Raw genomic sequence first — 26,395 nt, forward strand, 5'->3', positions numbered from 1 at the left:
CAGTGGGGTAGTTGAGAAAATAAAAAAAATGTAAAAATCAAAAGTAGTGGAAAAATAGGAGGAGAGAGAGTAGTATGTTGGGTCCACCAGGTGTAAAAAGTGAATTAAATATTGTAAAAGTTTCTCAAAAAAAGAAATGGAACAAGTATTTAAAAACGGCCGAAAATAAAAAGTGGAGCAAGTATTTAAAAACGAAGGGATTACTTATACCGAGTATTAGTTTTTGGTTTCCCGCCTTTTCCCAAAAATCCCCATCATATCCATATGAAGTATGAACCAAAGCACGCTCAACAAAGCACTTCTGAAGAACTCCCAAAATCCTGCATTAGCATGGCAAATCTTCAATCGCATCATCTCCAATCCTTCATCTTCATCTTCATCTTTCTCCCCCCTAAATTCTTTACCTATAATTACCCAGATTCTTATTCGCGCCAAAATGTACCCTCAAATTGACACTCTTCATCAACACCTTCTTCTTCACAGAGAATCAGCAATTCCTCCTCTGTTTTCTCTTGTTCGTATTCTAGCAAAATCCGGCCTTGTTGACGAGGCAATTTCACAATTTCAATCTACCCGGAAAGAATTCCCTGATAACCCTCCACCAATTTATGTTTACAATGTGCTTCTCGAGTCGTCGGTTCGAGATAATAAGCTTAATTGGGTCCCATTGCTGTATAAAGACATGTTTATTTCTGGGGTTTTGCCTGAAGTTTACACTTTCAATCTTCTGATCAGGGGTTTGTGTGATTCGGGTCATTTGGAGGATGCACGCAAGGTGCTCGACAAAATGTCTGAGAGAGGTTGTAAGCCGAATGAGTTTAGTTTTGGGATTTTGATTCGTGGGTATTGTAGGACCGGGCTTGCGAAGGAAGGGTTAGTGATATTGGATGAAATGAGGAGATATGGTTTGGTTCCTAACAAGGTTGTTTATAATACTTTGATTTCTAGCTTTTGTAAGGAGGGTAAGGATGTTGAGGCTGAGAAGTTGGTGGAAATGATGAGTAAAGATGGTCTGGTTCCGGATGTTGTCACTTTCAATTCTAGGATTGCAGCTCTGTGTAAGGCAGGGAAGATGCTAGAAGCTTCTAGAATATTCAGGGATATGCAGATAGACAATGCACTTGGTTTACCTAGACCCAATATTGTTACCTTCAACCAAATGCTCGAGGGGTTTTGCAGGACAGGGATGCTCGAGGAAGCTGAGAATTTGGTTGATACGATGAAGAAAAGTGATTGTTTGATGTCGTTGGAGAGTTATAATATATGGTTGATGGGTTTGGTGAGGAAGGGGAAGCTTTTAGAAGCACAGATAGTTCTTAAGGAGATGTTAGAAAAGGGAAAAGAGCCTAATATTTACTCATATAACATTGTAATTGATGGGTTGTGCAAGAATAATATGTTATCTGATGCAAAAAAGATGATTAATTTGATGAAAAATTGCGGTATACAGCCTGACACAATAACTTATAGCTCTTTGCTTCATGGATACTGTAAGAGAGGGATTGTAGCAGCAGCATATACTACTTTGAATGAGATGATGAATGCTGGATGTTTTCCAAATATATATTCCTGCAATATTTTGCTTCACAGTCTGTGGAACGAAGGAAAAACTTCAGAAGCGGAGAGCTTGCTTCAAAAGATGAATGAGAAAGGCTACGACTTGGATACTGTAACGTGTAATATAGTGATGCGGGGTCTCTGCAGAAGTGGAAAGCTGGATAAGGCTATTGAAATTGTTGATGGAATGTGGAACCATGGAAGGGCCGGTCTTGGTGAATTAGGAAACGAGTACATCAGTTTACTGAATATTGGTAGTGATGAGAAGAAATGCTGCCCTGACATAATAACATATTCAATTATAATTAAGGAGTTATGTGAAGCTGGAAGGCTTGAAGATGCTAAAAATAAGTTGATTGAGATGGTAGGTAAAAATCTATACCCTGATTCGATTATATACAATACTTTTATACGTAGTTATTGTAAAGCTGGGAAGATGTCATCTGCATTTCGGGTTCTCAAGGACATGGAGAAAAGGGGGCTTGACAAGAATCTGCAAACTTATAATTCTTTGATTATGGGCTTGGGGTTAAAGAATCAAATCTTTGAAATGTATGGACTTCTCAATGAAATGAGAGAACGAGGGATCGCTCCAAGTGTATTCACCTATAATTCTATAATTGGTTGTCTCTGTGACGTTGGTCAAACCAACGATGCCATGTCTCTTTTGAATGAGATGTTACAGAACAGAGTGGCACCTAACATTAATTCTTTCAGAGTGCTAATTAAAGCCTTTTGCAGAGAGGGTGAATTTAGAGCTGCACAAGAGGTCTTTGAAATTGCACTCAGTGCATGTGGACATAGGGAAGCACTCTACAGCGCTATGTTCAATGAGTTACTTCTTGGAGGAGAGATTATGGAAGCTTGCGAATTATTTGAAATTTCGTTAGATCTGTGCCTTTATATAGGAAACTTCAATTACAATGATCTGCTTGACCAACTCTGCAAGAATGAAAAGCTGGATGATGCTACTAATACTCTCATCAAATTGATTGATAAAGAATACATATTCGATCATGCATCATTCATGCCAGTGGTTGTTGCCTTACGTAAACTAGGGAAGAAACATGAAGCCGATGAACTTGCAGAGAGGATGATGATCATGTCAGAGCAGGGAGAGATTACTAATAAAGTTTGTAAGAACAATTATGTAAAGCTCAAGAAGACAGGTGAAGGCAAATGGAGGAGTATAGTGCACAGGTATGAATATAACCCATTAGTACTTCGCATTGAACTTCTAAAATTTATTTTTATTTGTAGATTAGCATTTTAGTAAGTGGTGTGGTATACTGATAGATAAGTGACAGAGATTCTCCTAACTGGTTGTTTTAAGAGGACTGAATTCTGGAAAGATCAAGATGTACACATTCTTATTCTTTCAAACATAGAGGTTGTCGTCGACTAGCACACTATTTTGGGTGTGGTCATTCATGATTATTGACTTCAACTAGACCATCAGTGGCCTTTGCCCTAACCCCTGCAATGAGTAAGTGGAAATCTATCCTGGACACTTGGTCACTAGGTTCTTTAGGTAGAATCTCAGTTCTCTGTCACCGTCCACTAGAGACGAGTGATGTTAAGGGCAGGTCCCTGAAGTTTCATTCGGGAGCACTCTCCATAACAGTTTCTTTTTTATCCTACTCCCAAACCAAGGTTCTACCATGCCACTTAAAAATACAAAACAATTAGAAACCAAATTCTTGTAACTCTATATGCTATTCTTATGTCAATGTCAATGTCAATGTCAAAGCATTGTTGATCAAATGCATTAGACTATATAATTTTAGGGTATCGTGCTGTTATATGTTAGCTTATTGCATTTGTTCTACTCTTGTCACAGAGAGGATGGCAGCGGACTAGCACTACAAGCTCTTAAACAGGTACAAAAAGGATGGGGTCAAGGAAGTGTATTAAATCTGTCATCCTTGAAAATAGGAGCAAATGATTATTGGAAAGGTGTAGGTTGATTAACTCGTGTTTTTGTTGATGTATGCATATAATTAGATGAGATGAACAGACCACATCGTTGAAGCTCTTGACAATGTGATGTTTATGCACTGTTATTTCATGAAGATATATACAATGTATACAATATAATGTTTATGCATGATGTATACAATGTTTTACAAACAATATATCCTTTGTTCCTTACAGTATTAGTTCGATACGAGTCTGATAGAATAATTTGACTCGGTTTACTCTTTCTTCTACAAGATATATCAAACTAAACTTGGTATTAACACCATGCCCGCTTGATAGGGCAATTCTTCTAATCTTGTTATAACATTATATATTTGAATTATTTGGTTTTTAATTTTTTTTCTTCTCTTAATACTAATTTAAAACGAAATAAATAAAGATGGATATCTACATTTGTTAGAAGTCTTAGAGCTAATTAGTCAAGACAAAGAAACAAATGCAAATTGAACAGTGCAACACTTAGATAATAGATATCCTGAATAAGCACGATCAGTTTACCAAGCCATCAAAAATATTTCACAATTACAATTTTTTTTTTTTAAAAAAAAAAATGATGATTAAAGCTTCTTGTTATAAAAACGTTTATTGTTGCACATAAAAGTATGATTGTACCTTTTGAGCCTGTAATTAGAACTCTCAGTGCATGGTGAAATATTAAATTATATTATATCAGATAGCATAATAAGTCATACATACTAGTCCATGTTGCTTTTATGTACAAGCAAATTATTTACAAAGATGATATTCTCTCCATCGGCAAAAGATCCACAATGTGCAAAGTAGAGCATATTAATGAGTTCATTTAATGACGGAGTAGCGTAATCCTAGTAGTTCGCAGTGGCCATGCCGAGAGATTAGTTAGAAAACTATGAGCAACTGCTAGTCAAGGTGCTCTTGCTAAAATGAAAGCACAATCTACATTACAGATGTCCAATTAGCTCGATTGTGATGAGGAGTTTAGCTCAGCTTCTAGCATTCTTTCCGCAGGCATGCTACTTGCTGGTGGGCCAATCAAACTTAGCAATACCTGCAAATTAGATATATAGTTAAGTATGCAGCAGAAGTTGTATGAAAGGATTGAGAAGACTGCAACTTACAGGCAAGAAGATGAGCCCGTGCAGGAAACCAATGATAACTAATGCCAAGTACATTTGAAAGTAATAAACCTGCAAATATATATAAATATATGTTATATGATCATTCATCAGGTTGTCACCCATTTCATAAAATGGAATAGTGATAGATCACAGATAGATGATAGACCACAAAAATCTCTGATCTTGCAAAGCATAGTACAATAACTCCGACCAGCTTAGTCAATGTGATTCCACTGCAAAAGAAGCAAAAATAGGTGTCAACTAGAATAATTTGTGTAACGACAAGAGATTTGACTTTAATCAATGGTTGAGAGCTCATAAGGTCATTAGTCATTATATGATTATATGATGTATTCTAGTAATTAGTAATAAAGGAATCACATAATACAAAAAAAGGTGATGCATGTAAGGCTGATTGAGGCATGTCCAATAGCCATGAACGATTACAAGTCACTGACATGAAAATATGATATATCCCAAAAAAAAAAATGATAAATACAGGAGCGTGTTACCTGAAAACAGAAGCTCCCATGGTACCAAGCGCCTCCTTTGCTCGCTGGTTTCTGTCACCGTGGCTGACCTGAAAATAATCCAGCAACTTGAGCACCATAGAAAAAAAAAATGGAAAACTATAAAGGGAGGAAACTAAATCCATGAGCCTTTCCTAATTCAATTTAACTAGTTTTAGAAGGGTCAACCAACTAAAAGAACAAATAATTCTGAGAAATATACCGAAAATGCATGTGTTATATGAACACAGAACTCAACAGCAATTCCTATTGACATGATGAGATTGACAACAGATACAGCATTCAGTTGGATACCCAGGATAGCCATAACACCCTGCATTTTCCATCATATTACAGATATTATGGTAAGTAAATATCAAAACTTAGTTCAGAAAGAAACATATGGATATCTTAATACCGGCTTTAACAACCTAGAAAAGCATTTAAGTCCTTTTGATAAAGACAATGCCAGTGTTGAAGTCAACAATGATGCAATTCCACAAGTGGGTTTACAGATTCTAACCATTAACATACACAGCCCACAAGCTCTAACATTCCAAGTTATAGAAACTTCAAAAAATCAAGTATAGAAAAACAAGCAATGTAGGATTTCAAGACTGTTAATTTCTAAGGCAATAGTATCATATTATACCATGAGATCAACCACTATCATGGCCAGAACAAGCAAAATGATGGCTGAACTCCACAAACTGCAGTTTGAAAAAATAAATTATAAAAAATGTGCAATGAGCCTTATGAAAAGAAGAAAGTTGAATACTTGCATAAATAGGCAGAAAGGACCAAAAGTGCATGAATTTCAGGCTTCTTACCTGGAAGTTATGAATAGGCACACAATGAAAACAGCACCTGTGTTAAAAATTGACACATCACTGAGTAATTCTTGAGAAGCATTGTGTCATGTCTAAACTAAGGCCATATGCTAAACTGAATGAGAGGACAACAACATAATCAAAGAAAATGAAACACTAAAATTTTCAATTATATAAGACCATCGACTATAAGTCTATTAAGTAATAGTTTAAATATAATGACATCTGAATCATCTCTCTTTTTTTTTTGGCCCTGAAAGTAAGACTTATTGCCTTATCCTTACTGTCATGTGTTGATGTTTGTATACTGATTGTTTTCATTGCTAATAATTTAACTCTCAAAATGACCTCTTATATCAAATACCAAATAGTATAGAATATAGATCTCAACATTTGGTTTTAAAGAAAGACCAACTAGAGACTACGACATCAGCCAATAGAGAAAAAAAACCAAAGCATACAATATAACCATAAACGTTATTTTAGGTTGATAATCATTAAGGGTCTTTCTCAAATTTGATTTGCTGACAAAAATATTTATAATAGTTAACAACTAGAGGAAAGAATATGCTTCACAACTCCATATTCATATTCCAATTCAGAGAGAAACAAACGAAAAGAGGGATGTATAAACTTGTGATATTGCCCACAAGGTGACAAGATTTATGTTAACAATAAAGCCAAAAGCTTTTAGAAGCACTTTTAAAATACTAACCAAGGGCAATAGCTAGGTTGATGACAGCAGTTCTCCAAATGTCCAGATATTGCTCAAAAAATATATAGAAGACTGAATATGGAAAGATATCCATCTGCAAAATTATCATACATCCAGTAATACCATGAGAAACACAAATATGAAATTTTTTCCCAACAATGAAGGTTTTTAAATAAAGAGGATGTCATTCTATCCCTTAAGGACTAAAAGAAGAAAACCTAAAATAAAATAAAAATGTATGATTATACCTCCAGCGAATCAGAAATTTTTGAGCTGAACTGACGGGCAGCACGGAGTGCATTAACGTAGTCACTCTGTCATTGAAAATGAATCAAATGGCTTGAGGGATCTTAACAATTACAAATGCCCTATTAGGCTAAGAAACTATTGGTTATGTCACACTGTAGACATGAACTAACCTGTCTGTTGACTGGTGTGTGATACGTTCGAAACTCAGATGCTCTAATAACACCGCTCTCATAACCTGGTTCAGGTTTCAACAAACAGATTTCAATCCCGGAACTTATAATTTAAGAGAGACATTTCAAGAATCGTGCATAGTAGATGGCAAATGTGAAAAGGAAGAAAGGAAGAGAGAATAGTAGACCATTCAAGTCCAGACTAGTAGAGTAGGCTCCATGACCCCCCTTAGCACAATCAGCAGAAGGCAATGCATCGAGAAACCACGGGAGCTTTTCTCTAAACTGTGTAGTAGAAGGACGATCGTTGCGAAGTTCTGAGTGGCGAAAGCACTGGAAGAAATTTAACATGTAGGGTTCATACTAGTATACTTGGTAAAATAATTTATGACTAAAGAAATTGGCAATTAATTTTAATTAGGCATAAAGAAAAACTTCATTACTGTAGTACAATCTTTGCAAACTCCCCCATAACCACAAGGCCCTTCGTCAGGTGAGCAACATGGAGGCTGGAGAGCAAATTAAGATACATTAATAAGAAATACCAGTAAAAGAAACAACTAAAAGCAAAATCAATTTCATTGACAAATCCTTCCTAAGAAATGCATTCCCCATTGTACAAGAACAAGTTTAGTATTTGTGAGGTTGTCTGCTCTCAATTATAAAATAGAAAAAGTTACCAATCTAAGTCTAATGTCTAGAATATCAACTTTGTGGATCTACACACTCATTACTTTATGACTTAAGTTTTAGCCTTCTCTCTGCCAACAGAGGTTCTCCAATTGGTGAAAACCTAACAGCCAGTCACTTGATATCAATTTGACTCACACCTAAACACTTTTGTGGCAATTTTGGTTGGTTGGTTGGGGGGGGGGGGGGTTGTTCAGAAACACTAACCTGATCATCAGGAGGGCAATAGCTACCATTAACAAACTTTCGGCAACAACCAAAAGCTTCAGGTGATAGCCACACTAGAAAATCATCAAGCCATGAGGCAGCTGGCTTTGCAATGTAGCTAGATTCTGGTGTCAAAGATGCTCTTGATATCTGCAATCATTTAACCACGAAATCCATTTGTAAAAGCAGCATAACTATGCAAACACACATAATATAGTAAGCAGAACAGAAAAGGGGTAATAAAGTATGTTGGATTTAGGCAAAAAGTGCATGTTAAAACAGATCAGCAAACATATATGTATGGTGTAGACATAATGATGAATATCAATAGAAGTAAAAACACACTTTAATGAAGCACACTATTAAAAAGGTGGAGACAGAACACAAAATCAGCAAAAGGAAATGGGGGTTTCCCTATCCAAGCTGAATAAAAAGAAAATGACAAGGAGGAAGAAGTTTCATATGCAAGAAACACACATTAAAACTGTATTTATAAAGCATCATTTTCAAATTATAAAAGCAGTTAGTACACATCTACATTTAAAAAAATAAAAAATTTGCTAAAAACATAGCTAAGCTAAACATGAGGACACCAGCCAGTATGCTAATACGAAGTATATTCTACCAAAGACTTAAGTTGAAAAGTTACCTCATTCAGAAGAGAATTCGAGTCACACTTGCTAATTGAACACAATTGATTTGTATGCCTTGAATTAGAACTGCAAAGATACGAAACATTTATCTTTAAGAAAATTTACATAAAACATACTATGCTAACTAGAATATAGCAAATAGAAAGGCAATCTATTGTTGAAATATATGTTGCTGAACTAAGAAATGAGATATCACTTACAAAGGTGATTAGCATTCAGCCTCGAGTCCTATATACCAATTAATAGTTTGTCAAGCATCCATTATTTCATTGTTAGCATAATGCATTGTCACTTGAAACTTGAGACGGTGGCTTTCTATTAACTACTACCTCCGTTTCATGTTTTTTGCAACTTTGGGCATTACTTGTGAGATACAAAATATTGCAAAGTTGCTGAAAACATGAAACGGAGGTAGTAGAAATTATAAGATGAGAACCATCATATACAATAGTGACATTGTTTCTATTTTTTAGCAAAGCCTAACTAGTAACTTTCCAATATCCCAAGAAATCCATCATAGAAGGGTTGCATGCCTATAATCCACACGACCACACATTTTAAGAAAATTTAGAGGTTTTGGGGCCCGGTGGAAAAAAGTGTTGAAACCCTAGGGGATATATCTCGGGGTCATATTATGCCGTTTGAAACCATATATGATCATCATATGTTGTCATAAACGTACGTGGTAGGCTTAAGTTTACGAAATCACTACAAGTTGTGAATGGGTAAAATGACCGTTTAAGGGCATATTGGATGGTTCCACCGAATTGGACACCCGGAGGGTATTGGGGACCATGGTAAACATCTCGACAATTTTTATTTTCGGGCGAAAAAAATCAAAAACTTACAAAATTAAAGGCTATAATCCATGCTTTTTGAGAAAATTTTGAGGCTTTGGGGCCCGGTGGCGAAAAGCCTTGAGACCCTAAGGGATACATCTCGGGGTCATATAAGGACATTTGAAACCATATATGATCATTATAAGTTTTAATAAATGTCCGTGGTAAACTTGAATTTACGAAATCACTACAAGTTGTGAATGAGTAAAATAACCGTTTAAGGGCATATCGGATGGTTCCACCGATCCAATTGGACTCCCGGGGGGTATTAGGGACCATGGTAAATATCTCGGCAATTTTTATTTCCGGGCGAAAAAGAGTAAAAAAAATTACAAAATTGAAGGCTATAACCCACGCTTTTTGATAAAATTTCGAGGTTTCGGGGCGCGGTGGCGAAAAGCCTTGAGACCGAAAAGGATATATCTCGGGGTCATATAATGCCGTTTGAAACCATATATGACCACATATATGTTATCATAAACGTCCGTATTAGGCTTGAGTAACGAAATCACTGCAAGTTGTGAACAGGTAAAATGACCGTTTAAGGGCATATTAGGTGGTTCCACCGACTCAATCAAACTCCCGGAGGGTACTAGGGACCATGATAAACATCTCGGAAATTTTTATTTTCGGGCGAAAAAAGATCAAAAAATTACAAAATTGAAGGCTATCCATGCTTTTTTAGGAAATTTTCAGGTTTCGGGGCCCGGTGGCGAAAAGCCTTGACACCTTAATCAATACATCTCTGGGTCACATATGATCATTATATGTTGTCATAAACGTCTGTGGTAGTCTTGAGTTTACGAAATCATTGCAAGTTGTGAACGGGTAAAATGACCGTTTAAGAGGCATATTGATGGTACCACCGACCCAATTGAGCTCCCGGAGGGTATTAGGGGGCCATGGTAAACAAGTTGGTAAATTTTTTTTTTCGGGCGAAAAAAGGTAAAAAAGTTACAAAATAGTAGGCTATAATCCACGCTTTTTGAGGAAATTTAGAGGTTTAGGGGCCCGGTGGTGAAAAGCCTTGTTACCTTAAAGGAAACATACATTTTGGGGTCATAAAATGCCGTTTGAAACCATATATTATCATTATATGTTGTCATAAACGTCCGTGGTAGGCAGGGCCGGCTAAGGGCCTGTGCAAAAAGACCCTTAGCACAGGGCCCCATAATCTTGAGGGCCCAATTCCAGTAGAAGCCCAGCTTTGTTTTAAAAAAAAAAAAGGTTCTTTGTGCGGCAGTATGAAGCGTCAATTACTCGTGATTTTCTAACCCTTAATAAATCCGGTTAATTTGCATTCCCCATAAATATGGTACAGTAAACTTTAATTTCCATCTTTAAATCCTCCATTAGTAATTAATTCACGCTATTACCATAACAATATTGAAATTTCCAATTTAATACTCCCTCCCACTGCCCACTGGTCCACCTTCCTCTCTAATTCAATGTTTTTTTCTACTCGTAAATAGCTGTATAATTCAATGGCTAATTATGAGTATGGAGTACTGTAGTATTTTCTTACTCCTTGAATTACTTCTAATAGACAAAGAAATTTAAATTTTTTAAGTTATATGTATCAAATAAATCCAAATTTCTCTAATTGGATTACTTAATTTTACTCGGTTAAAAATCAAAATTCATTCAATGAGGAAAATCAGTCATATTACTCGTATACTACTTATGAGGTATGTGTAATTTACTACTATCCCCCCTAGTATTGAATAATGTAATATCAGTTTTTTGTGATTTGCTTTGAGTTCATTGTTACATTTTTAAAGTGAAAAGTAAAAAGAATCGGTTACATGTAACTTCGATTAGCGGCAATGGGGTTTTTAAAACGGAGTATTTGGATTTTTTTTTTTTTTTGACACATAGTATTTGGAATTTGAACAATTGGTAATGTTTGTAATTTATTGATTTGTGTGTTCTAGGTGCAGTGCACTATTTGTTTGATTATTTTGTTTTTTTTGCTTTGACGTCAATTTTTTTTTTTCTTTTAGTTGTAGTATTAATTATAGTCTAAATTACTTCTTGTAGATGAGTTAAAATGACATCTTTGTTATAGGGCCCAATTTTTAGAATTAGAACAGGGCCCCGAAAAAATTTAAGACGGCCCTGGTGGTAGGCTTAAGTTTACGAAATCACTACAAGTTGTGAACGGGTAAAATAATCGTTTAAGGGCATATTGGATGGTTCCACCGACCCAATTAAACTCCCGGAGAATATTAGAGACCATGGTAAACATCTCGGCAATTTTTATTTTCGAGCGAAAAAAAGATCAAAAATTTACAAAATTGAAGGCTATAATCCACGCTTTTTGAGAAAATTTTGAAGTTCTGGAGCTGGTGGCGAAAAGTCTTGAGACCTTAAGCGATACATCTCGGGCTCATATAATGTAGGTTGAAACCATATATGATCATTATATGTTGTCATAAACGTCCGTGGTAGGCTTGAGTTTACGAAATCACTACAAGTTGTGAATGGGTAAAATAATTGTTTAAGGGCATATTGGATGGTTCCACCGACCCAATTGGACTCCCGAAGGGTATTAGGGACTATGGTAAACATCTCGACAATTTTTATTTCCAGGCGAGAAAAGATAAAAAAAATTACAAAATTGAAGGCTATAATCCACGTTTTTTGAGGTTTCAGGGCGCGGTGGCGAAAAGCATTAAGACCCTAAGGGATACATTTCGGGGTCATATAATGCCGTTTGAAACCATATATGATCATTACATGTTGGCTTCAGTTAACAAAATCACTGCAAGTTTTGAACGGGTAAAATGACCGTTTAAGGGCATATTGGATGGTTCCATGGTTCCACCGACCCAATTGGAGGTATTAGGGGCCATGGGGCCGCGAAACCTCAAAATTTTCTCAAAATTACCATTTAAGGGTAATTTTTGACCTTTGTTTGCCCGAAAATAAAAATTGCCGAAATGTTTACCATAGTCCCTAATACCCTCTGAGAGTTTAATTGGGTGAGTGGAACCATCTAATTTGCCTTTAAATGGTCATTTTACCCGTTTTCTTACATGCCTCTTGTATTGGCTATAAGCTCTCACGGGGCCTTTACGTTGCCGGATAATGGTCATATATGGGTCCACACAATATTTAATGATCTCGGAATTCATCTCGTAGTGTTTCGTGAAATTCCAACACCAGCTCCCGACACCTCCTAAATAGCTTTGATTTCGTGTATAGTAGTAGAGTTGTCGATTTGGGTATTCAAGTCGGGTTTGGGTTGGGTCAAATCATGTCTCGGGTTATGTCGGGTCAATCTAGCCTCAGATCAAGTTCGGGTCGGGTCAATTTCAGTTGAGGTTATTCTAGGTCGTTCACTTTTTAATAGATCGTACATTCAGGTTCGAGTTAGTGTTAAGTTGGGTTTTGATTCAAGTTCAATTCCAATAAATATCGATGTGCTCATGTTAAACCTATATAATCACGTCTTCCTTAATTTGATCAGCATTATCAAGATTTTATTAAACCTATACATGAGTAATAGAGAACAAAAGGTATACAAGCTGAATCGGATTGTGGGTTTACAGTTTTGTACCAGTATATAAGTTGAACAAAAGGCATATAAATTTTATTAAACCTTCCATGACTCGGTACAGGTTCTAATTGGGTCGGGTACTAGTTCGGGTTCAGATTGTTGTTAGATCGGATTAAATCGGTTGACGGTTACTCTGAGGTCGGGAGCAGGTTCGGGTTCAGATCAAAAAGTATTGGATCAAATCAGTTGTCGGTTAACCATCACGTCAGATTCATGTCGGGTTACAGGTCACGTCACTAGTTTCACCCCATTGTCCGGGTACAGGTTGGGTTCAGATCATTGCCGGTTCAAGTCGGATTCTCGGGTCAGGTCAGTTTTTGAAAGCTCTAGTTGCATGTATTAAAGTTCACAGTTGTTCTCAAGGATAATTAGTGGTTTAAGGGCCTTCTCTCGGAAAGTTTTCCTCCACTGTGGACTATGGTTAATCTCGAGGGGAATGACAAGATATAGCAATTAATGATTATGGATGACAAAAGCGCCTCCTAAAGCATTAAATTTTTCATAGGAAACAACCAAAAAGGAATTCCAGCAAAAGGTGTTCTTTAGAAAAGGATAATATCTGTGAAGCAGTTATAATTCACTTAATGAGGAGAAAAAGGCTATTGTCTGCTTAGGTTCTATCTCTGAACTCTCTGAGGCTTAGCTTTGTCTGAAATGGGTTGTGTGCAGCTTCATTCTGTGGGAGTAACTTCATGCAGATTGGAAAAGAAAGATGATTTGACTGTTGTCATGTTGAAAAATGGTTCTGTTTATTTAAATCTATTTAAATAAAAGCCCAAAAAAAGCCGCTGATATAGAAAAATTGAAAACTTCTCCATGAAATAAGTTCTAGTGCACGGGTACATGCGCTAATGAGAAACATAACAAATACCTGTAGTTATAATCCTTTACAACAAAATACAGGGGAGGTCCGACTCTGAGATGCTCTGAAATATTATTAAAATAGCCCTGCAACCACAAGTGAGCTAGTGAGACCAGGAAAAGTAGGCAGTGGGATAAGATAACATAAAACATCAAGGAACTTGATAAGCACGGAAATACCTGAAGATATGAATCCCGAGGAAGAGCAATCTGTTGCTCTAAACCTGGCTCAATCCTGGGGCACAAAGCCTACACAGAACAGAATAGAAATGTTATAGAAATATCTTAAACAAAATTGCAGGTTAATGGATGTGTAGTTCACAACTTCAATCAACTTAGAAATTGAAAATTTGATGAGTACAACTTACAATGCCTGCTAAAGCCAAACCAGAAAATAGAGCAAGAACAAGTACTTTAACTCCACGATGTAAAAGAATGGGTGCATGAATTTCCTGCAGAATGATAGAAGGGACTTTTAAACATCAATATAATCCCCGACGAGTCTCTTCAAAAATTCTAAATTGTTATTAGCTTCTGCAAATTGACAAGAGCTAAAGCCAAAGGCAACTACGAAATGAAGTTGTTATATCATCAATGTCAGCAATCAAAGTTCAATCATCAAACTTGACAAACTGCACTGAAGAAAGCAAAATACAATCATTTCCTCAAAAAAAAAAAAAAAAATAAAAAATAAAAAATAAAAAAATAAGAAACTCATGAAAGAAAGGAGGCCGTTTGCTAGTGTTTAAATGATGGTTACTTTGATGATCATTTCAACTTCCAAAAATTAAAAATCTACATAAGACAAATATCTATTAACTACAAAGACCAAGGATCTGTCATCATGTAAGTATACAGGTTGAGCTCAATTCCACAACGGAATCTTGGAGGACATAAAAAATAGGTAAGATCAATAAAATACAGGGATCCACAAAGCAGGCAATTCCCATATTTTTTTCTTTTCTTTTATATATAGAGGATGAAGGGGAGGCCAAGTAGAGGACACAGACACCATAATACTTATAGCCTCTCTAGCACATCAAAGCTTTTCATACTGAGGCTTAAATGAGTTAAATCTCCTGAATAGGAAGTCTAAATGACCTTTGTCTCCTCAAATTATTAAGCATACCTTCATATATCGAGTAAGCAGTCCTGGAGTTCTCTGATGAACCTCTGTGCCAGACATATAAATACATACATCAGCTCAATTATACGATGAATGCAACTAACAGACCAAACCCATCAATTAGAGAATAATTTGATCAACAGTCGAATCAGAAATGCAATTGAACTGATCTTGTCGAACCTCTATTTAATTCTACAGATGCTGATGAAATTCTAATGCATGGGAAACAGTCAATTCTGAAGTCTTCAGCTCTCTTGAAGTCCAAAACTATCAGTGCAACAAAAGCACTAAGTTGAAGAAGAAAGTCCAGAAAGACGGCCAAAGCTACAGAGATGGACACAGTTGTATCGATCAATTGAACAATTTAACTTAAAGACTAAATAAAAACTTCAAATAATAAAATCAGAACCAATCATACCTGCAAACATAGAAAAAACACGGCATGCTGGCATAGTGATAAAAGCTCCCACTGCAAATGCCAAAACCTCAGATAAACTAGCAAGTGTTATGGAGGGACCAACTTCAACAAGGGCATTGCTTATTCGTTCTTCTAAAGATATTTCAATTGACTGCCGTTTTGCAGCATGTACCAATATGCACATGTTATCAACTCCAACCTGTCAACAAAAGAATGAGAGACTGAATGGATATAATTATGTTTGAAAGCACTTTGCACCCTTAAACCATGAAGGTAAAGGAAAGTAAATAGAAAAGAAATGTTAGCATTATAAGCACATGGAAGATCAAAAATTTGCAACAAGGTATTTAAACAACAAAGGCTATCCTGAAATAGTCAATAAGCCTTTGTAAAAGTACAATTTACTATCAATTCAGGCATCATAGAAAGATGCATAGTAAATGACAATAGGTTGGAAAATCATGGCAGAGCATTTGCATAGATGAAAATAAAAACTGTGAAGATCGAGATACAGTAAACAGGAGTATATCATGAACCTATAATCCAACATGAAACAAGAATGCTGCAAAGCTATATTCTTTTATCTGGAGTAAATTTAACAGCAATGGAAGTTGTTATAGGCAAATTTTCAGACTTGGAATTTCTGATTGTAACTAGCAATTTAATAAAGGTGGAAGCTTTAATATTGATTAACAATGGTGGAAGGGTTACAAAATGATAGGATTAATAGCTTTAAACTATCACTCTCATAATAGCTTGAGGTTATCACTGACTAACAATGGCTTGAGGCTATGATTCTCTAAGGTTTCCCTTAAACACAAATTTCTGCTAACCATTTTCTTTCCCCTCCCTCTCTATTTATACTTAGGACTATTAACCTAGTACTAGTTAAGCAATATTACTAGAACGCCCCTACTACCCCTCCTTAGGTTAGTCTATTACAATTACAAACGCTTGATGATACAAATGACAAGATTCATTTAGTCTCTCCATCCAAATGATAAAGACTAAATGACACAAAGGTAAGGGTTCAAATTACTTCATAACAACTGTATTGAAAATATTGACATGATTATGCTCAACATGAAAGCAACATTTTGCCAGATGAATGGCATACTGACTCATCCTTTCGCAGTACAATGCAAGATAATGCTTCAATTATCTATGCAAATCTGTAGATTGCATCCCTTGTCAAATGAATTCATGATGATCAATTGGAATTTATCATCATCAACATCCAGAATTGTCATATACATGTATCATAATTTTGATTTTTTTTTACTGTACTCAACATTAAAATAAATAACGGACACTAACAAATCATATAGTGGTAGTCATACATAAATTTACTTCCAGAAAAAAAATTATGATGAGAAGATAAACAAACACTCAGACACACGTGTAAATCCAAAGCAAATCATATTTATATATCAAATGATCAGTCAACTTACAGCCAAAACAAGAAAGGGGATGACTTCCATTATTATTAAAGTTGACTTCACTCCGAAGGCGCTGAAGAAACCAACTGAGCCAAGAACAGACAATATAACAACCACAACTCCTGAAAGTCCAAGTAAAGCCTGTAATAGTAACAAAAAATCAAATTACTTGCTAGTATTTAGTTCACCGGACTCCATGCACAACCTATGTTAACCAAAATCTTTGCTTGCCCTCCAGTACCCATGTTGGATACTTGATACTCAACATGGATATGGACATTGAGCATTTCATTATGGACATTATGGACAAAAAGCATGAAGTGTTCCCAAAACCCCTCCAATGAGGCTAAAAAGTTAAAAGGACCTTCGGTTGTGTTGTATAATAATGACAATTCAGATAATGGAGAATCAAAGGTATTATGCTAGTGTAATTTATGGGACTAACTAAAAATTTACAATTGAATGCATACCTTGGATGAAATGTAAAAAGAGGACAAATGTGGTTTGTCTCCCAGAGTAAGTGATATATAAGCAAACATCACAAGATAGCTTATCTGATACAGATTAAACAAATTGCAAAACAAATTAGTCACAAGCTCACAACCCCGTTTTTCTTAAATAATATATTTTCGTAAAATAGTCAGGCACATAAAGATGACTTGCTATAAAGTTCATCCAAAGTTCACAAGGAAAATTTTGATATCTGAATAACTTACTAAAATTGTTATAACATCAGCAGTGCTCTCTCGTTTTAGTTCATCTTCAATTGAGCTTTCAGAAGAAAAAGATAAAGTGAGATTGCTAGACTGCACCATAGGTAACAGTTCCTCCTGTAATGGGAAATGGATCAAGAGTCAAAGCATGCAACCACAGATATGTTAAGCAGAAATTCAACCAGTACTATTGTCATGGTATAAACTTTAGTGTATGCAGAAAAAAAAATATAGTATATTTTTAACGTTTTTTCCCTTCTATCTCAAATTCCGCTAAAGATAAGGACCTTTTACATGAGAAGAAAATATAGGCTGAAGAGAGACTTCTAATGCTGTAAAAAGGAGCTAATGGTCAAACCTTAGCCAGATTAATGAAAGCCCTTTCCCATTTCACAGCTTTCCCATTTGCATCACTTGACTCATCAACCATATTAGTGACCGGGTAAGTTACCACAAATGCAGAAGCCTGACATTTGAACAACAAACGATCAGTCTATTATACCTTCAGTTCAGCAATGTTAGAGTTGATAAAGAAATTACCTCAGAAAAATTATTCCCGGAAAATCCCCCTAAGGCAATGCTGGGGTCAAGGGGTGCTTTAAAAGCGCTCAAACACGAGTCAGTGGATGTAAAATGCTGTGAAAGGATACATGTCGTCATGCCCCAAAGAAGTGTTAATATATGTTCAGTATGTTAAAGGTAGAAACAGGTGTCTTCAGGCACTTTCAACAAACTGACCAAATGTAATATTCTTAAAATAGAAAACTCCACTGCTTGAGTAGCAAATGCAACCACTTGGCCATACCCTTTGCAAACAATACCAAAAGATTACAACTACAAGGGGTTCACAAAGTGATTACCTGAAAACAATACAAAACATGCTGGATTCCTCCAAATTCATCATAATTGTCAGGATCCATCTGGAAATACTGTCACATAAAAAGATAAGATTGAAGTTACATAAAATAAAGTTGTATTATATCTAGTAATGTGAAGAGATGCACAGCAATGCTGAAATAGAGACCGTACATCAAGTTAAAAGGATGCAGCATTCCAAGCCAAATGATAAATGAGCAAATTGATAATGTCTGAATGTGATGGATGATACATATGAGTGGCAAAACATCACACATTATAATTAAAGTTTTCAATCAACCTGAAGGATACTCTGGCTGGCACAATCCTCCCCTAGAGGTTTCAAACAAATATCAGACAAAGACACCATTGATCCTGAATAATTCACTTTCAGTTCATCAACCTGCAGCCAAAAAGTTAACCACAATCGAAAGCATCAAGAGAGAGTGAGACACACTAATAGACATCTTAATAGGTATGCAAACTGCACTTAAAAGTCATTTATACCTTCTGTTGTATGTCAAAAAGCAACTGTATATTATCCTCTGTTACTATACTAGAAGATTTCCCATTCTGATCTGGCCTGGTTGCCAATATAAGCTGAAAGTAGTGAACCATTCAACATCAGTTTGCAAATGTAAATGCCAATTCTAAACCCTTAAGTTGCACTATAAATTTTCCAAAGTAATATTGTATCCTCTGATACGCAGAGTTTATATATCCTGAGCATGAAAGAGGAAAAAAAAAAAAAAACAATTTCTGGTGCCAGGTACTCAATGAAAATTCAGCATGAATCCAATGTCTCTCCAAGCAGAACAGACACATTACATGATGCATAGTTATTTTAATGACTAAGTAAACCATAAAGATAGAAAACAAGGTGCATACACGCGTTTACATGTCTCTAATACTACTACATGTCTGCCACAATATAAAACAGAGGTCTCAATGTCTCATACCTGTTCAATCCTATAGAAAGGAGCTAAGTGAGTGTCAAAAAAGTGCTTCTCTTCTGCTGCCTTGCTTCCAGGACCAACCCATAACTAGAACAAAAGAAGCATCTAAAAAAAGTTATGATACTGCCAATACAGACAATAATAAAAATAATATACAAAGCAATTAACATGTTTTCTTAAGCCACCAAAATTCTTGTAACTAGGAAGCTGTTCAATGATGTATGCATAGATATGCAAAGATTAGAAAAGAAAAAAGGTTAAGAGTGAAATTGTGCTATGCTTTCGTACACATCAGCCTAATAAACTAATCCAGAATATAAATTTGGGATTCTGTATGACTAATATAAAGAGGGAGAACACAAAGTTTAAAAAGAGAGAGAGAATAACATACCTTCTCAGGTCGAGTCTCGACCTTGAAACGTAGTAAACCCAAGCAAAGTATAAGAACTATGGCGACAGAGGAGCACAACACAAGGGCAGGATTCCTTGCAACCCAAAGTCCATACTTCCTGCAATAGGTTCATAATGAAATAGTTAAATCATGATATAATGATATATGTGCCTTGACTGTTCAGGGTGGAAAAAAATTATCCGCATTGCTAACCTAAAAGCATCATTCATAAATCCTTGAACCGTAGACTGAGACTGCAGCGCTTTCTCAGTATCCTAGTCATAGACAATGATCACGATATAAGAAAATAAGTATTGAAGCTACTATATTACAAGATAACGCTTGGAAAAAAATCAAGTATCAAGATAAAAAGTATGGTATAGTATGGCAGATTATACAAAAGGAAAAAATTTTGACCATGTAGATATGGTATGAAATGCGAAGTTAAAGAATAAAACAATTTAAGCTGATGGACTGGACACATAACTACTTTACAGATCAAGGACATGCAAATTACTGCTGTGACAATAATGTCAGTTACCCAAATAACAAAACCAATAAAAAATTTAAAAAAAAAAAAAGCATCAAACTCCACCTTATAAGTAACCATGAAATTAGACACGAATATATTGATCTACAGTTCTACACTACTACAGTTATGGAAGGCTGTAAGCAGCTAGAATTTGATAATAATGCTCAAAAGTAGTTAGAGGTGAAAAGATTCCCCAGCCACCAGTGAAAAGTAGTATAGACAAATGGTCGGAGTTAACCTTCACGTTAGGGGTGTCATCGTTTGCCTCGCCAAAGGAATCAACTTTACTCAACAAAGGCATCGTAGTAGATGCAAGACCAGTTCTTTCTGTTCTACGGTAGAAGAACCCCCATCCAAGAAAAGCAGAAACTAACAGTATATAGATGATGGCCATTGACAAGTCAATGCATTTCACCTGCAAGCATTATTAATTACCAAATCTATATGAGCCAGAAGGTAAAATAAATAATATACTTGTATACTTCTTCAGTTCCTCAATACATGCATCATTTTAACGGTGTTTATAAATGTCACTATTATAATTGTTGTGTGATCTTGATGTATGTTTATAAAAGATAATTTTTTTATATCAATATATATTTCTAAGTAATAAATGGTTAACTTCGTGCATTAACATACATAAAATTCAGAATGATGCATGTATTAAATAACAGAGTTGGTCACAATAACTTCACAGGTGGCAAAACACCCAAAGTAGTTAATTCAAAGAAGAAAGTAAAGCTAGGGTCATTGTTTTAATATCAGTTTGGACCTCAAGTGAACCCAGCCTAACTGAGCAGGAATCCTTTGTCTGTGAATGAGGAGGTTCTGAACTTGAGCACACAGGTGATGAAGGACAATCACCACATGAGCAGCCCAGTGAAGTGTCATTGCAGGAGTAGGTAGATACATCCATAATCTGCATTCCAGATGCTTCAGGAGCGCTAGTCTGAAAATTGATGGAATATGGAGATCCGGGCATGCCGGATCCAGCCCTCAGACCAAGGAATGCAAACCATTCTGAAAATTATATAGTTTAGTAAGTATTCTCTTAACAGAAAAAGCTTTCCCAAAAAGGCCCTGTTTGGTTTGATGTAAAATATTTTCAAGGACAATGTTTACCCTTTTTTTTTTCTATTTTCCTTTGTTTGGCTTGTAAACAAGTGGAAATTTTTTTTGCCCATGGTAGAAAAGTGCATCCTTAATGGTGGAAAACATTTTCCTTTACAAAACAAGGGAAGCCACATTTTCCTTCTTCCTTAACTCCTTTTTACTTTCCTCTCATCCTTCCTTACATTTCCACTTCTAATTTTAATTTTTTCTTTAACTTTTCTTGTAAAGAACCAAACTAAGGATAACCAATTTGCGATTGTGGTTTTCCTTGAAAATTTGTTTTTTATAAAAACTAATTTTTTATTGAATATGTTATACATCAAACCAAACAGGGCCATAAGTATGTTTTTAACTTCCAAATATAATATTGAAAGGGGAAAAAGATACTAGTAACAGAGATGAGCATGCTTGGTCAATAGAAGCCCCAACAAATAGCTAAATCCCAATCTCTTGTATTAATACTAAGGTATATACTGTTTATAAAATAATAAATAAAAAAGGGCATTAGTAGTGTATTCCCCCCAATTCTCTGTTATATAGTTCCTTCATACGTGATCCAAAGGTACTAATTCCCCCTTCTCACACAAAGTAAGACACAATAGCATCATGGAGAACAAGAAAAAGGATTCTCATAAAATTACTTTCTTTTTCACGTCCTAAAACAAGAACTAAGTCTGCTCTATTTAGCTTCACAGCCACTGCCTGAAACAAGAAAATAACACTACTAAAATGTTGGTGGTAAGTTGGACTGTTGTGGACACTGAAGAGTTTGCTATACAATAAGGATATGTTTCTGGTAATCTCTATATACACACATTTTTTTCATTCTTTAGTAATCAGGCAAGAAGGCTACACCCTTTATCCCGTGTGCAAGCTTAGATAAGACTTACAAGTTACAACATTCTGGGTCACAGATCCCAAAGCTCATAAATAATTTGGTATGAATGGAGAAAAAAGAGGATGTTACTTTGAGAGGTTTGCTTAGAATGTAAAGAAGTAAAAACAATATGAAAACACATTAGAATATCAACCTCACCTTTATAACTTTTTGCTCCAGCCCCAACAAAATCTATGGCTCTTGTATTCATACTACCGAATTTTACATCCTTGCAAGAGTTATATAAACCTTCACCAAAATCTTCAGATACATAATATTCAATTCCATCCACGGTCAAGTTTCCATTTACCTGCAATATAGTTAAAACTTGATGTATAAGACTATAGTGATAGTGAATTCTACTTCACCTTCGAGGCAAACAACTATTACACCTCCAAGATACAAAGAACATGCTCCAGTGAATATTAATAGCTTATAATATCTCTCTCCAGAGGAAGAAGGCTGGAGATTAAAACACAGATCTTTCATGAAACAAACTGCACAAATGTTAGGCATGTAGACACTGAAACTATAGAACAGCATTAAGAGATAGTGGTTCAGCACCAATTAAATTGTGATACTAACCTCGACAATGGATGTAACATTAATAAATAAACTCTGGTTTGGTGAGCATGAAAGCTCGCAAAAAAGATTCAGGAAGTTCCTCAAGCAAGCTGGGCAACCCACCAATAAAGGAATTGCCTACAATAAAATATCCAAAGCTGAGCCTTTTTGACAAATGACTAGTAAACTGAATAAGTCACTAACAAGCAACATATCTGTAGAAAATTTAAAGTCCTACAATTAGCATTCCCAGGTCCAGATCATATACAGGAACAAGCTTCTCTTAGCATATTTTATATTAACTGCTGGAACGCAGTGCCAGACAAAAATTTACCTGCTGAACTTGTGACCGCAACATGTCAAATTGACGCTCTGTACAACAAACATTACCAGTAATGGTAGGACACAAACTCTGGATTTTTGCTGAAAAGAGATCATCAGGCTGCAAAAGGATGACAAAAGGCATTAAGCTATAAAGTCCAACAAGGTTTTTTCAAAAAAAAAAAAAAAAAAAGGTCCAACAAGGTTGGCACAAATAATTTACACAAAAATAATCTTTATAACATGCCTTTTTTGAAGGAGAGCTGTAAGGGCAATTTAAAACTTTCCCATCACTACGCTCTCCACAAATATCATACATAGCACAATATTCTTCAGAATGTCTTCTCCTAAAAATCAAAGTAAAAAAGTCAAATTACAAATTTTACACAGTCAGTAACAATTAAGAGAAATTAGATATATAGAGCTTAGACAAGTGACAAAAATCTTGTAGAATAGGAGATACAAGAGCCCAAATTATGTCATTCATCTTATTACATAGCCTAGATATTAAAATTTGACACGTAATATATTCCTCTAGAGTTCATGCTTTCCATAGCACATGTAATAGACTATTAAACTTTCTCCGTTTTCCTAAGTTCTACTCACTTTCCATTTTCATCCATTTTTCTAAGTTTTACTCACTATTACTTTATTCCTTTAATAGCAACCTTTTACTTATTTTCTATCATATACAATCCCACTTCGTGGGCTCAGTGATATTTAATAAAACACATTCTCTCTATCTCTCTCATCGTTCAAGTAAAAATACCCACATGCATAGTTCCCTTTTCCACGTATTCTTGGTTTGCATAGCTATTTAGTAGATCTCAAGAAAACAGAGGGAGTACATTTTTTGAACTCTAGCAAGTCAAGAAATCAAGATTGCTACTCAAAAAATAGATAAATCAACTTTTCATGTCCCCTTACCTTCCTAATTTTCATTTTATGCATTTATCTGGCGCAAAAAGAAATTAGTAATATATGGAAGGTAATAATCAGCCTTTCAAACAAACAAAAATTGCAGGAAATGCTGATGATAACCTATAAGCAAGCACTAGATAAAGATGGAGATGATAATTAAGAGCTACGAGGCAGAAATCTTGATAGAATGGTCTCCTTCACAGCTATAACACCCCATGTGTATCTCTTACTTGCTTTCAAGTGAGAAAATGTTAATTCGGGGGAATCAAAGTTTGGAACCTGTCACCTCGAGACTAAATATCAAAAGGTTTCATGTAACACCTGAGTCTTGTTCTATTCTGAATGATGGACAATATTTACCGAAATGATTAGATATCAAAAGGTTTCATGTAACACCTGAGTCAATACACGAGACCAATTGTAATCAAGATGGCTATCATGTCATTCACCTTTCAACCATCAGATTGACAAAAATATGCTACAAACATCTAGATTCAGATGACTACAAACATCTAAATTCAGATGAAGCTACAGGGGAGAGAGATAATTGGCAATAAAAGTATGAAGTATCAAAGTATCAAACAATTAGTTATTTCACCTCACTCGGAAAATGAGAAAGTTAAAAGCTACTAAGAGAGGCAAACTGTTATGTAAAATAGTTAGGGAATGTAATAGGCTCTCCTCTCACTCATATGGCTAAAAATGTAATAATTAATTGTTGATTTGGTGCATTAGAGTCCTCCACAAAGTCCGAACAACCATCACCACTACCTCCAATCCACCGCCACCTTACTCTACAGTCTAACACCTGAACGATGCCTATTACCTCCATATTTATTCCTGTAATTCCAAGCATGCTCTAACAAATAACAGTACAGTTTACTCCAGTGATAATTCATTATGAACTTCTACTGTGACTTGGAAACAAATAAGGAGTAAGTGAAACTATAAACCTGGCTATCATGCTTTTCACAACTTTCATGGAAAACTATGCCATTACATTTACATTTTCCAGAACTTGTCATTTTCAAAAGATATTGTATTAGCAATTCAAACAAAATCTATTTATTGCCAAAAATTATATCATACGAAGCAAAATTAAGCCTTTAGTTTCCACAATTCGATTAGTGAAATTTCAGACTGCTAATTTCCTTTATTAATTCCTCCCCAATATAATCACTATTGAAAAAGATTGCGACTATAAATCATTGCATAATTTATCAAACAACCCAAATCAAAAAAAATAATAATAAAAAAAATAAAGAGAAAATTGAACTTACCCAAGTATAGCATCAGAAAACAAGGAAGACCCAGAATCAGCATTGAGTAAAGTAATCAAAGAACCCAGAAAAACCAACTGCAAGTTACAGATGATCATCAGAACTTTAATCAAGTATTGCCACATAATAATTGCTAAAAAAAAAAAAAGAAAGAAAAACCCAGAAATGAAAATGATGATTTTTCAACTTGCAAGATCAAAAATTGGTTATTTTTCTTGATGGTTTAAATTAGAAAAAGAAGAAGATTACCTGAATCATAAAAAGAGAGACCAAAAATCTAAAAGATGAAGCCATTGATGATTTCTCACATAAGCAAATTTAGTTTGATAATGGAAATTGGAGAGAGAAAAGGGAAGTGAAGATGAAAGAGGAAGTTGGTTTTCAGTTGAAAATGAACAAAATTTGTTGGGGTTAGTAAAGACTAGAGAAATCAATGTAAATTGAAGGTGAAAGCAAAAGGTCTTAGAATTTGTGCAGTAAAAGAAACGTATCATGCTAGATTGCTACGCATATTCTTGTAACCTTACCATTTGTGATTTTGTCCTATGATGTAGACTTTGTTAACCGATAATAATTTGGGGTTTTCCCTACTTGGTCCTCGTGGCTCTCGCGGAGTCGCCAATGGTTTAATATTACTCATGGCTAAACGTGTACTCCTTTCCATACTTATTTAAGAGGGGGAAAAAAATTTATAATACGTATTTGGGAATACATAACAGTAGCCACTAGCCAGTGCATTGTTTTTAAATTCGGAGTAGCTCTTCTAAAGTTTTGAAATGATTTTTAATCATTCAATTAATAATTTTGGGTGCACCTAACTTTTCTACATTCGGTCTTTCGGGGTATTCAATTTTTATTTTTTTAATTAATAATAATCCGTAGAAGACAACAAGGGCAAAGATTTAAACAAAAATTAGTTGGACAAGCTAAATTTCATAACTTCTTAGGCTATTAAGTGGCCTAAAGCCAC

At 35.3% G+C, this 26,395-nt stretch overlaps 2 protein-coding genes across 2 annotated transcripts; one reads left to right on the forward strand and one right to left on the reverse strand.

Moving 5' to 3' along the window:
* The first annotated feature begins 271 nt into the window (after positions 1-271).
* LOC145619379 (pentatricopeptide repeat-containing protein At2g17140-like) lies at positions 272-3,624 on the forward strand. Its single transcript, XM_081674060.1, has 2 exons — positions 272-2,757; positions 3,398-3,624. The coding sequence occupies exons 1-2, from the start codon at positions 272-274 to the stop codon at positions 3,522-3,524; spliced, it is 2,613 nt and encodes an 870-aa protein (XP_081530186.1). The 3' UTR covers positions 3,525-3,624.
* Positions 3,625-4,181: 557 nt separating this feature from the next.
* Positions 4,182-25,909, reverse strand: LOC145619179 (uncharacterized). The gene is made up of 39 exons (XM_081673810.1): positions 25,675-25,909; positions 25,426-25,502; positions 23,472-23,571; positions 23,238-23,345; positions 22,925-23,041; positions 22,499-22,649; positions 21,122-21,369; positions 20,588-20,764; positions 20,031-20,092; positions 19,818-19,935; positions 19,430-19,513; positions 18,978-19,070; positions 18,772-18,873; positions 18,476-18,544; positions 18,156-18,251; positions 17,974-18,081; positions 17,619-17,732; positions 17,373-17,456; positions 16,915-17,043; positions 15,464-15,662; positions 15,226-15,369; positions 15,049-15,092; positions 14,288-14,371; positions 14,100-14,168; positions 13,930-14,006; positions 8,654-8,723; positions 8,005-8,154; positions 7,551-7,616; positions 7,296-7,440; positions 7,108-7,172; positions 6,937-7,002; positions 6,689-6,782; positions 5,974-6,010; positions 5,796-5,853; positions 5,367-5,477; positions 5,147-5,214; positions 4,801-4,867; positions 4,635-4,703; positions 4,182-4,564 (listed from the first exon to the last, which is right to left on the reverse strand). The coding sequence occupies exons 1-39, from the start codon at positions 25,717-25,719 to the stop codon at positions 4,472-4,474; spliced, it is 3,858 nt and encodes a 1,285-aa protein (XP_081529936.1). The 5' UTR covers positions 25,720-25,909; the 3' UTR covers positions 4,182-4,471.
* Positions 25,910-26,395: the final 486 nt, after the last annotated feature.

The sequence above is a fragment of the Chenopodium album genome, chromosome 27 (assembly GCF_948465745.1).
Source record: "Chenopodium album chromosome 27, dcCheAlbu1.1, whole genome shotgun sequence".
Lineage (NCBI taxonomy): Eukaryota > Viridiplantae > Streptophyta > Magnoliopsida > Caryophyllales > Amaranthaceae > Chenopodium > Chenopodium album.